The sequence below is a fragment of the Ranitomeya variabilis genome, chromosome 7, assembly GCF_051348905.1.
Source record: "Ranitomeya variabilis isolate aRanVar5 chromosome 7, aRanVar5.hap1, whole genome shotgun sequence".
Taxonomy (NCBI): domain Eukaryota; kingdom Metazoa; phylum Chordata; class Amphibia; order Anura; family Dendrobatidae; genus Ranitomeya; species Ranitomeya variabilis.
In genome coordinates this window covers 3,743,151-3,755,829 of record NC_135238.1, presented here as the reverse complement: position 1 = coordinate 3,755,829, position 12,679 = coordinate 3,743,151, and the positions used below count along the sequence as shown (strand labels likewise).

Here is a 12,679-nt window from a genome sequence, read left to right as displayed (position 1 = left end):
TCTGCAGCGCCCCAGAGTCCTGGTCGTTGCAGTACTGACGCGCCGCCGCTAAGGGGGGCTATGATACGTCTGATGGCACTGAAGGAGTTCTTCTGACCAGGTATCACAGTCACCAAAACACTTCACAGTCTGGCCTCCAGGGGGAGCTAAGGGTGCTATGTATTAGGCCACTCCTCACAGTCTGGTAAAACTGGGGGTCAGGCAGGAAGTTAGACAGAAGCTGACTGGGAATCGAACAGGCAACATCCTGTGGCAGAGGGTGTTGCGGGGAGAGACTCAGGGGGGTCCCTGTCAGGGGTGGGATCCTGACAGAGGCCTAGCGAACAGAGAGAACGTTACGGGACCGCGCCTGCACAAGATAGCGGCGGTGCCCTAAGAAAGGACAAGAAGCGAGGTATATTGTGCTGAGTGAGAAACGAGATCAACGCAACAGGGAGAAATACCAGTAGGAGTCGTGCTGTGAGACGAGGCAACATCCTACTGAGGCGCGCAGCCGGTGGCCGGAACGCCGAGGAAGTAATAGGCTCCAAGCAATACTTCAAACCTACGGCAGGACAGTCAGTTATAGGCGGGCTGTCTCACACAAATCACCTACGAAGACACAGGGGGCAACAATAGGAGAGGGGCGACGCTAGGGTCCCGGAAGAACTCCGAGCCTACCCGTCATACAGGTGCGTCCTAGCCATATCATCTGGGGGACGAAGAAGAACATCATAATCGAGTTGTGAGGGAACTTCAGAAACAGACACAACAGTTGTGGGGACTATCCTGTAAGCACAGCAGGGGAGGACCACAACACACAAGCGCTAGAAGGAAGGCACAGATTTCCACCTGCAAAGGGAACTCTGGAGGTGCCATCGGACCGGCCGGACTTGCGCAGCCTGGTTGACCGTATTCCGGACTGAGGATCCTGAAGCCTTCAGTAAAGAGGTAAAGAGACTGCAACCTGGTGTCCTCGTTATTTACTGCAACCTGCACCGCACCACCACAACATCATCACCATTCCCTCCACCTTCATTGTACGCCCCTCAGCAGGGTCACGGACTGGGCCTAGCCACCGTGACAACCCCAGAACAGAGACCGGGAGAGGAAAAGTATAATAGAAATTCGTCACAACTTCTGCATTTGTCATTATCTTTGCCTTACAAATACTGATGTAAAATACTGACCAAATACTGAATGTGTGAATGTGGCCTCAGAGCAGCCAACGCAAAGACTAAGAGCTGCCAGGCGACCACAGACGGAACGTAATAAATCCTCACCCTGTAAGTCTGGGGAGCGGTCCTGTAAGAACTGAGGCACTGCGAATGACTCAGAGGGAGCAGGATCTTCTGCAAGTTCTCCTGAGCTCTCCCCACTCTATCCTCGGCCGTAGAAGATGGAACATGAGAGTAGGACACATATTCATTTCACATTTATAAACTGTGCAAAATATAGAGGGAAGAAGGAGAGGGGGATGGGCGGCTTCTTATTTCTTCCTCTTCACAAAGGGTTAATACGGTGTCCTTTATATAGAAGTAACCGGAAAGTTTTACTTTCACTTTCACCTTCAAAAGACAGTGAAAAATTACACTCCTGAGAAAGAGAGGAACAACCCAATTTTTTTTGTGACAATCGGCTCCTCTCTACAGAACCGACTTCAAAGAAACAGTTCCTTTCCAGAACCAACTATGGATTCTCGGTCCATGAAGGATTATATCAGGAACTTCACCCTGAATAATGGGCCTCATGGTAATCAGGGATACTCCCGGGTTCTCCTGCAGCTCTTCGGTTACACTGGTCATGGAAAATTCTCCTTCATCAACTCCTGTAAGTACGTGGTGGATGATGGACCCTATACGGCCCATGCTAAGGTGGCCGGGTCAGCGGAGAAGCCCAAGACCATGATAAGGAATGCGTATGAGCTGACGGAGACCATCACCTTGGTGGACAACCGAGGATGTGCCAAAATGAACAAGGATGAGACCGGGGAGATCTACGCTCAGCTGGGTGAGTGCCGGGGATGACTTCATGTTGTGCCACAATGTGGATGGCATATGAATTACAGAGATATAAATATATATACATAAAGCTGTACAAAAGCTTAAAACAAGTGTAGAAAAATACTGCAAAGCAAGAAGCTTTAAAAACTAGAAGTGTTAATAGTAGAGACAGCAACTGCACAGTACAGGATTAGATGAACAGATTTGTGACTGTAACGGGTCGGCAATGGGCCGCTCTGGCAGCAGGAGTACTACAGTATAGATGACATGATGGACGGGTGTAGACGCCCGGCTGAGTATGGGCGATCAGCATAGGCTGCAGCAGAGTAGAAGACAGACCACGGATGGTCAGACAGATGGCACTGCAGATGTGAGCATCCACAGCAGCCATAGGTGGATGAAATTCATCACTGATTCATGCCTGATTTATTCTGAAAACGTCAGCTCGTTTCCTCGTTTACAGAAAATTACCTGGTCCACTCAGGTGTGAGAAAGCCACCGGCCTAGCTGAGGAGCCTAACAGACCCCAATGAGAATGTTGTTACTATTTTTCCCTCCATGTATTTCGACCCATATGGACTCAGTATCCTCATTCCCTTCACTAATATCCTCCCTTAAAGAGGACTTTAGACAAGACTTTACATAGAGACAAACCCCTCCTCCTCTCTGATTTTTACGATCCTTTCTAAACAGACTGTAACCCTGTAAGGTAACTGCCCAGTCATAGCTTTCATCTAACCATGTCTCGGTTATTCCCACTATGCCATAGTTACCTGTAGAGATTTCTGCTTCTAGTTCTTCCATCTTGTTTGTCAGGCTTTTGGCGTTTGCGAGCATGCAGTTTAGAGGATTTTGTTTTGTTCCAATCTCCTCCCTGTGGATTGTTTTAGAAATTTTCTTACCTCCCTTCCGAGTATGTTTTCCTGGGTCTTCTTTGCCACACCTCATATCCTTCATCAGTATATTTTCTAGCTTCATGTTTCGAGTTTAACGCGTTTTTCTTCCCGTCCCCTCTTCTTCTAGTTTAACGCCCTCCTGATGAGTGTAGCGAGTCTTCTGGCGAATGTGTGTTTCCCAGGTTTGTTGAGGTGTAGTCCGTCTCTGGCGAGGAGTCCATCGTACAGGTAATTCACACCGTGGTCCAGGAATCCGAATCCTTGTTGACTGCATCATTCTCTTAGCCAGTTGTTCGCATCAAGGATCCTGTTCCATCTCCTGATGCCATGCCCGTCTACTGAAAGGATAGAAGAAAAACTACCTGTGCATCCAGCTCCTTTACTTTCTTCACCAACTCTTCAAAGTCTTTGCAGATTGTTGGTAGGTCCTTCCTTGCCGTGTCATTGGTGCCAACATGTATCAGAAGAAATGGGTGGACGTCCTTGGAACTGATGAGCTTTGGGATCCTATTTGTCACATCCTTGATCTTCGCACCTGTGAGGCAGTGGTTATGTCTGGTCTGCAGATGGCTGCTTCTGTGCCTCTCAGTAGTGAGTCTCCCACCACTACCACTCTTCTTTGCTTCTTGGCTGCACTTTTTGTTGTCACTTCTGGGTGATGCTGTGTGCCCTCTTATTCTTTGCTTGCTGGTAGTGCCTAATCCTTAGGTGTGCGCTTGAAATACCTTCGATGACGTTGCGGCTTCTGATTGGTCGCGTGAGCGTTCGCGTGACCGCTACGCGACCAATCACAAGCCGCGACGTCATCTAAGGTACTTTCAAGCGCGCATTCTTAGGAACAACGGCTCACGGTTACGGCGGTAAAGTCCAGGGGCCGCCGGAGAGGTGAGTATATCCCTATTTTTTATTTGAATTCTTTATTTTACACATTGATATCAATCCCGATACCGATTCCCGATACCACAAAAGTATCGGAACTCGGTATCGGAATTCCGATACCGCAAGTATCGGCCGATACCCGATACTTGCGGTATCGGAACGCTCAACACTACTTCTGAGTCATATTTGTTTTTGAAGACCCACTTACATCCGAATCCAATAGCTCTTTTTCCTTGTAGTAGCTCAGTAAGCTCCCATGTCTGGAGTTGGACTCATCTCTTCATCAGCAGCATTTATCCACTTCTGCGTCTCGTGGACAGGCAGTTTTTGCATCTCTTGCCATGACTGTGCTCTGGCTCAGGAAGTGTTCTGACCCTATAAGAAAGGCATCTAGCTGGGATACCTTTGTTTGGCCTTTCTGATTTCCTGACTTTCTCTCCACCTTTCTCTGCAGTGTTTTGGGGTCTGTCTCTCCTCCTTTCACTGCAGTCGTTGGGGGTCTGTCTCTCCAGCATTGCACATCTACAGGTGACATTTTGCCCCTTCTTCTATGCCCCCTCGCTCAGTGACATTGGATGGAAATGTCTGTAATCAGTAATTTTCACATCTTGTCCCCGATTCTCTGGGATTTGCATCTGGACTGTTGTGAATTCCGTTCTCCCTCCTGTGGTTGTGAATGGTACTTTTGAGAATTCTGCCCTTGGGCTCCCTCTGGTGGTTTTGAGTGGAACCGCTTCACCTTGAGTTTTGTTGTTCAGCTGCGTCCACTTATCGTTTCTCCTGGCTCTGCTATTTAACTTTGCTCTGGTCTTCACTTCATGCCAGCTGTCAATGTTTTCTGGGTTGGATTCAGATCTCTCCTTGGATTTCTCTGTTGGCCTGCCACTTCAGCAAAAGATCAGTTCTTGCTGGTTCTTGTTGTCCATTTGCTTTGGACTTATTGTTCAGCTCATGTTATGTTCTTTTTGTCCAGCTTGTCATCATGATATATTCAGGCTAGCTGGAAGCTCTGGGGCAGCAGATTTGCCCCTCCACACCGTGAGTCGGTGTGGAGATCATATTTTGTAAACTCTGCGTGGATTTTTAGTTTTTTTAATACTGACCACATAGTGACCTTTCCTATTTCTGTCTATCTAGATTAGAAATTGGCCTCCTTTGCTAAAGTCTGTTTTCATTCCTGTGTATGTCATTTACCTCTCTACTCACAGTCAATATATGTGGGGGGCTATCTTTCCTTTTGGGAATTTCTCTGAGGCGAGATAGTTTTCTGTTTCCATCTTTAGGGGTAGTAAGATCTCCGGCTGTGACGAGGCGTCTAGGGAGTGACAGGAACGTCCCACAGCTACTTCTAGTGTTGGTGTTAGGATTAGGGATTGCGGTCAGTAAAGTTACCACCTCCTCAGAGCTTGTTCATGTTTCAGTTTAACCACCAGGTCATATCAGTGTTGCTTCTTAACCACCAGGTCATAACACTGGACGGTGACAGCGCTGTTCACACACATGAATATGCTGTGAGCTGAACCCTCCATTGTAGCTCTGGCAGGATGTTGAGAGTCATTGTCATGCTGGGAGGTGAACCTATGACCCGGTTATAGGATCTTTCGCCCCCAGCAGCTCACACCTGGGTACATTTCGCCCCCGCACATTTTATCCCCAGCATTTGGCCCCCAGGATGATACTTACCTGTCACAGCTGCAGCTCCTTGGGTCACGGAGTGGTTCTCTGTGACGTTAGATGGAAACAGTTTATTTAACATGTTACAAAAGTGCAGCACTCTGTACAGTACTTTTGTGACATGTGGATGACGGATGGGAATTCATGAACCACAAGGACTGCCGGGGGAAAACTGCTGGGGGCAAAATGTACCTGGGGCGAACTGCTGGGGGCAAAACATCCAAATCCCCTATGACCCAATCTCAGGTCTTCTGCAACTTCTAACAGGTTTCCTCCAGGATTGTCCTGTATTTAGCTCTATCCATCTTCCCATCCCCGTTGACCAGCTTCTCTGCCCCTGCTGAAGAAAAGCATCCCCAAAACAGGATGCTGTCTCCACCATGTATGATGGTGGGGATGTTGTTATCAGGGTGATGTGCAGTGTTAGTATTCCACCACACATAGTGTTTTGCATTTAGCCCAATAAGTTTCCCTTTGGTCTCATCTGGCCAGAGCCCCTTATTCCATGTGTTCAATATCTACTATATGGATTTTTGCAATTTGCAAATGGGATTTCTTGTGGCTTGTTTAAAAAGTGGTATGAATACTTTTTCAACGCAGTGTATACTGCGACTGCTTCAGCTACTTGCTCCTTCACCTTATGTGAAGCCTTTGGATCAAACAACTCGACGCTAAATATCCGCATGGGATGAACTACAAGAATGATTTATCTTCTATCTATTGATTATTCATTCTTATCCTCTTGCTGCAGTCGAGCGTTTCCATTCTCATGACTTCTCCTGGATACTGACAACTTTGGCTTCTATAATAGGATTCATGCTTCTCTACAGTGATTGGTTCTTTCTGCATGTCAATCTTCTCCCATGATTCAATCCTATATCCTATGACTACGGGCGCCTGTGTGCGCCAGAAATGCGTCAGGTTTTGTTTTTACTTTTATCATTTTTAATGGCTATTCAATAAATTCTGCTTTTATTGCCGGGATGGCTGTGCCGGATATAATCCTCTTATTTTATATGGTGGCTGAACCTCACCAGCAGAATCGGCACCTACCACCGAAGTTCCAACCCAGACAGACAAGTTGTGCAGCGCGGGGAGCTCCATACCCCCCTTTCAATCGTTGAGTGATACTTGTTCTAACCCTAGTGATGGCACAGGCCGGGATCATTTGTTCCCCACAGAGCTAAGCGGGGTCTCCTAGTCATCCAGTGGTCTGCAGTTGTCTATTCTTTGAAAGCTTCACTGAGCAGGGGACATACCTTCTCCTGGTAATATGCCAATTTTGAAAAAAATGCTTCCATTTTGCGTTTAGAGCGAGAGAGTTTAAAGGTATTCTTTCACTTAATGCTAATAATAAACACGTCATCCCAGGACCAGTTGATCAGATTTTCACCAGCATGACTGAGCCTCATTGGTTCTCTTTCATCATGGTTAAGTTCAACGCAATGTCTTCTTCCACATCCACCTGCTGCTGCTCCTCCTCTTACTCCTCCTGTTCCATATTCTGCTGCAGGAAACATTCATCTTGAGGGTCCCAGAGATACTGAGAGCAGCAATTAACATGTAGAAGCTGCTGTTTTCTGCTGTTTCTTAACTGTGGGTGTTTTTCCAATTTAAATATGATGAAGATGACTCCGGTGATACCACTGTTGTCCCTGGTGACAAATTTAGTATCATTTTTGAAGAACCTCAGAAGGTGACGCACATCCCTCATCAGCTGCCAATGGCAGATTTCAATGTAACCCGCGCTCCAGTTTGACTGCTGCATTACATGCTCAGTCTACACTTTATATTGCTTCTTCAGATGTTCCAACATATGCCGAGATGAATTTCAGCAGGTTGACACTAAAAATCAGGCTCTTTCTGGCAGGCTGGCCTATTTTTACTAAGTCTGGAAGGCATGCTTCACCACCAAAGAATGATTGACATGCTCTTGAACATGGCCACTACTTTCTTCAGGCAGATATATATCTTTAAGAAATTGTGCGCTTTTAAGAGCATGCACCATGCAGGGAGCATCAAGAATGTGCCCCAAATGTAGAGATGCTGCAATGATCTGAGCATTGTTGCTTCTGACAAGGCCTGGGGGCAGGTGGTGGGAACCCATCCAGCATATGTGCTGCTTAAGGCAGAGGAGCAACTCATCCTCTGTTCTGTCATCCAGAGCCACAAGCTGAAACACTACTTGGGTGGGTTTAAGCTTACAAGACAGAAAAGACCGATTGTGAAGAGTGCATGCAATCATAGAATCCTAGAATGGTTAGAGTTGGAAGGGACCTCCGCAGTCCTCGTGTCCAACCCCCTGCTCAATGCAGGATTCACTAAATCATCCCAGACAGGTGTCTGTTCAGCCTCTGTTTGAAGACTTCCATTGAAGAACTCACCCCCTCTCGTGGCCGCCTGTTCCACTTGTTGATCACTCTCACTGTCAAAAAGTTTTTTATAATATCTAGTCTGTATCTTCTCCCTTTCAATTTCAGTGCTGTGCAACCCTCTGCTCTGATATTTTCAATAATGTCCTTTAAGGATCTTGTGGAGGAGTTGTAGTTAAGAAGGAGATAACCATTGCCTGGAGGAGGGACCATCTATGGAGTCTTCACCACCACATCTCCTACTTGCAGTAATCCATTGCTGCTGCTGAACACATTGACCTAGAGGGCTATGAAAGACATGTATGGTGTTTGTCCATAATTGCTGCTTCACGTTTCCAATACCGAGTCCAATATTGTAGATATGGTCTTAAAAGTAAGTTATTGAGTGATTTTATCTGAGTTTGTAACAGCCTCCTGACATTGAGCACGGCTTCTTAGCTACAGTGTAGTCTGTGGGTCCAGGTCCTTGGATCCGTTATTCCTGGTTATGCCCTTCTGATGATGGTTTCTAGACCCCAGAGAACAATGAGATGCCATCAGGAGTGGAACACTTTGACAGAAGACACAATAGCACAGAGCGAGATAAGAAGAGAAGTTTGGTGAGTGACTCCATGACATTTAGCAGATGTCTCTTCTCCACGATCCAGGGAACTTTCTACCTTTGGGCTGTGAAGTCAGATGGCGCTCTGCATATAAAGACATGGTGAACATAGTGCTGACCGCAGACTTAGTGGATCGCTCAGCAGATTTCATCGTTCCTGTGTTCGTCTACAGGTGAGACCTCCACATTAATATCTGCAGATGTTCTACAGTACAAGGAGATGAAATATCTCTGAGAGCCTCTGCTCCATGACATCTCCAGAGATAATCATGGTGTCATTCTCCGTTATCTCACAGTGCGAACACACAGATCGCCTCCGCAGAAGAAAGCGAGCTGAAGGAAATCCTCACCAAGGCCAAAAAAATAACAGGTAACAACAGAACCAGATTATATCCATATGTGTCATATAGTATCAATATATAATAACATACAGTGCCTAGAATAACCGTGCCATACACATATCTGAGTGTGACCTCCTGATGCAGGTAATATCTCATATCACCAACACAATTGGAAAAGAATTAATAAATAGAATTCTCTGCCTTCTACATTACTCTGTGCTCCTCCTCCTAGACCTGTCCTCTGTCTTCTACATTACCCTGTGCTCCTCCTCCTAGACCTGTCGTTTGCCTCCTACATTACTCTGTGCTCCTCCTCCTAGACCTGTCCTCTGCCTTCTACATTACTCTGTGCTCCTCCTCCTGGACCCGTCCTCTACCTTCTACATTACTCTGTGCTCCTCCTAGACCTGTCATCTGCCTCCCACATTACTCTGTGCTCCTCCTCCTCCTAGACCTGTCCTCTGCCTTCTACATTATTCTGTGCTCCTCCTAGACCTGTCCTCTGACTTCTACATTACTCTGTTCTCCTCATAGATCTGTCCTCTGCCTTCTACATTACTCTGTTCTCCTCATAGACCTGTCCTCTGCCTTCTACATTACTCTGCTCTCCTCCTAGACCTGTCCTCTGCCTTCTACAATACTCTGTGCTCCTCCTCCTAATCCTGTCCTCTGCCTTCTACATTACTCTGTGCTCCTCCTCCTAGACCTGTCAGGTGCCTTCTACATTAATCTGTGCTCCTCCTAGACCTGACCTCTGTCTTCCACATTACTCTGTGCTCCTCCTCTTAGTCCTGTCCTCTGCCTTCTACAATACTCTGTGCTCCTCCTCTTAGACCTGTCCTCTACCTTCTACATTACTCTGTGCTCCTCCTCCTAGACATGTCCTCTGCCTTCTACATTACTCTGTGCTCCTCCTCCTGGACCTGTCATCTGCCTTCTACATTACTCTGTGCTCCTCCTCTTAGACCCATCCTCTGCCTTCTACATTACTCTGTGCTCTTCCTCCTAGACCTGTCCTCTGCCTTCTACATTACTCTGTGCTCCTCCTCCTGGACCTGTCCTCTGCCTTCTACATTACTCTGTGCTCCTCCTCCTGGACCTGTCCTCTGCCTTCTACATTACTCTGTGCTCCTCCTCCTAGACCTGTCATCTGCCTTCTACATTACTCTGTGCTCCTCCTCCTAGACCTGACCTCTGTCTTCCACATTACTCTGTGCTCCTCCTCCTAGACCTTTCATCTGCCTTCTACATTACTCTGTGCTCCTCCTCTTAGACCCATCCTCTGTCTTCTACATTACTCTGTGCTCTTCCTCCTGGACCCATCCTCTACCTTCTACATTACTCTGTGCTCCTCCTCCTAGACCTTTCCCCTGCCTTCTACATTACTCTGTGTTCCTCCTCCTAGACCTGTCCTCTGTCTTCTACATTACTCTGTGCTCCTCCTCCTAGACCTGTCCTCTGCCTTCTTCATTACTCTGTGCTCCTCCTCCTAGACCTGTCAGGTGCCTTCTACATTAATCTGTGCTCCTCCTAGACCTGACCTCTGTCTTCCACATTACTCTGTGCTCCTCCTCCTAGTCCTGTCCTCTGCCTTCTACAATACTCTGTGCTCCTCCTCCTAGACCTGTCATCTGCCTTCTACATTACTCTGTGCTCCTCCTCCTAGACCTGACCTCTGTCTTCCACATTACTCTGTGCTCCTCCTCCTAGACCTGTGCTCTGCCTTCTACATTACTCTGTGCTCCTCCTCCTAGACCTGTCCTCTGCCTTCTTCATTACTCTGTGCTCCTCCTAGACCTGTCATCTGCCTTCTACATTACTATGTTCTCCTGCTCCTAGACCTGTCCTCTGCCTTCTACATTACTCTGTCCTCCTCCCTATACCTGTCCTCTGCCTTCTACATTACTCTGTGCTCCTCCTCCTAGACATGTCCTGTGCCTTCTACATTACTCTGTGCTCCTCCTCCTAGTCCTGTCCTCTGCCGTCTACATTACTCTGTGCTCCTCCTAGACCTGTCCTCTGCCTTCTATATTACTCTGTCCTCCTCCCTATACCTGTCCTCTGCCTTCTACATTACTCAGTGCTCCTCATAGACCTGTCCTCTGCCTTCTACATTACTCTGTGCTCCTCCTCCTAGACATGTCCTGTGCCTTCTACATTACTCTGTGCTCCTCCTCCTAGTCCTGTCCTCTGCCGTCTACATTACTCTTTGCTCCTCCTAGACCTGTCCTCTGCCTTCTATATTACTCTGTCCTCCTCCCTATACCTGTCCTCTGCCTTCTACATTACTCAGTGCTCCTCATAGACCTGTCCTCTGCCTTCTACATTACTCTGTGCTCCTCCTCCTAGACATGTCCTGTGCCTTCTACATTACTCTGTGCTCCTCCTCATAGACCTGTCCTCTGCCTTCTACATTATTCTGTTGTTTCTCCAACATCAAGTCAATGTGTCAACAGCAATTCTAATACACATCTTCAACCTTTCCCACCTGGATTATTGCAACGTCCTGTTCCGTGACCTCCCATCTATCTCTAGCTGCTATGTGTTCCTTATAAAGTGACTTTTATATTCTCCTCCATGTTTTGTTTATAGAATAATTTCCATACTGTAGTTCATCTGCTAGTCGGCCATGTTAATATAAGAGAGAGAGGAAACTGGGATATTCTCTGCAGATTCTGTGATCTTAGCTCCGTGGCTGGAAAATGCTGAATATATTGAACTATTGCCTGGATCTGCGGTGAGATGAGGAACCAGGACAGAGCTGAGGGACGGAGTTCTAGATATCTGCGGAATAAGTAATAACCTGCATTCCATGTATAATATCCTCTGCACCATTATCTCCTAGGTCTCTTCCCCACCGTGGTCATCACCCGTAAGCTGAGTGAGCATCTCCCAGACATTCAGGAGAAGTTCAGGAGGATGGGAGTGGACAACATATTCCCCGTGGACAATTACACAGTGGAGGATCACGAGAAATCTCGGGGGAAACATGAGGGGATCCTAAAGTGTCTGTACGAGATCATGAGAGATGTGGATTTCCGGATGGAGGAGACACGAAATCCCAGTGCCGAGAAGATGGAGAGGAAGAAAATCTTATTAGAATTTGCCCATGATAGAGATGTGGAAAAAGTACAGAAAAAATTGGACAGAGACCGTGCCAAGTGGGACGACTTGGATAGATGGATAAGGGAGAGGAATGTTATCACAAAAGGCGATTTGGAGAGATGGATGATGGTGAACAGAGCTAATATAAAACAATGTAGCACGCAATAAAGTGTCACGTCTTATAAGGCGGTGCTATCCTGAATGGAGGACATTCACTCAACGGACATTGTCACATCTGGAACCTGCTGTAAAGGTGACAGAATCATGATCCCTATGTGTCTGACATGTGAGAGTGAGGGCTCCTCGGGGGAGGAGACTGAAGTTCATGAACAAAAATATAGACAAATATAAAAATATATTAAACGGCTAAATAATTGGTTCTCTATCAATAAGACAATCATATTATAGAGACTTTCATCATAACTATGAGAGCCAATGTAATCAATCATGTGATCCATGTAAATCAGTGCAGCCGCTCATCGCAGAGCGGAGGAGGGTGAGGATGCAGTGCTCGGGTCCTGCGGTCAGGTGTCATTACTCCCCTTCACTTTGGTAGCTGATTTGGACACTTTACATTTGGATATTAACACAACAATCGGCAGCAACAACAGATAAGCAAATATAATTTGTGTATAACGTTTTGGTATTTGTCAAAAACAGCAAAAGCAAACAGTAGGCTATTCATTTTACACAAGTAGCCTAAAAGGCTTGCCACCATTTTACACATTTCAGAAGCCAGAGAACATTGCCCCAACCCTAGGCTGTGCCTAACCGGCCTCCCCATAACGTCTTACTGCTATCACATCACATGATATAGTGCAGCCAATCA

The 12,679-nt window shown here is 46.7% G+C and overlaps 1 protein-coding gene across 1 annotated transcript; it reads left to right on the top strand.

Moving 5' to 3' along the window:
- Window positions 1–1,551: 1,551 nt before the first annotated feature.
- Window positions 1,552–12,237, top strand: LOC143784155 (uncharacterized). The gene is made up of 4 exons (XM_077272032.1): window positions 1,552–1,989; window positions 8,451–8,577; window positions 8,701–8,774; window positions 11,591–12,237. Exons 1-4 carry the CDS (start codon window positions 1,671–1,673, stop codon window positions 12,016–12,018), a joined length of 948 nt encoding a protein of 315 aa, XP_077128147.1. The 5' UTR covers window positions 1,552–1,670; the 3' UTR covers window positions 12,019–12,237.
- The last annotated feature ends 442 nt before the right edge of the window (window positions 12,238–12,679 follow it).

Bases quoted from the DNA above. Each gene is read 5' to 3' on its own strand.
- LOC143784155 (XM_077272032.1), top strand. From the start codon at position 1,671: ATGGATTCTCGGTCCATGAAGGATTATATCAGGAACTTCACCCTGAAT. The intron at 1,990-8,450 runs GTGAGTGCCGGG...TCCACGATCCAG, and splicing joins GGAGATCTACGCTCAGCTGG to GGAACTTTCTACCTTTGGGC. The intron at 8,775-11,590 runs GTAACAACAGAA...ATTATCTCCTAG, and splicing joins CAAGGCCAAAAAAATAACAG to GTCTCTTCCCCACCGTGGTC.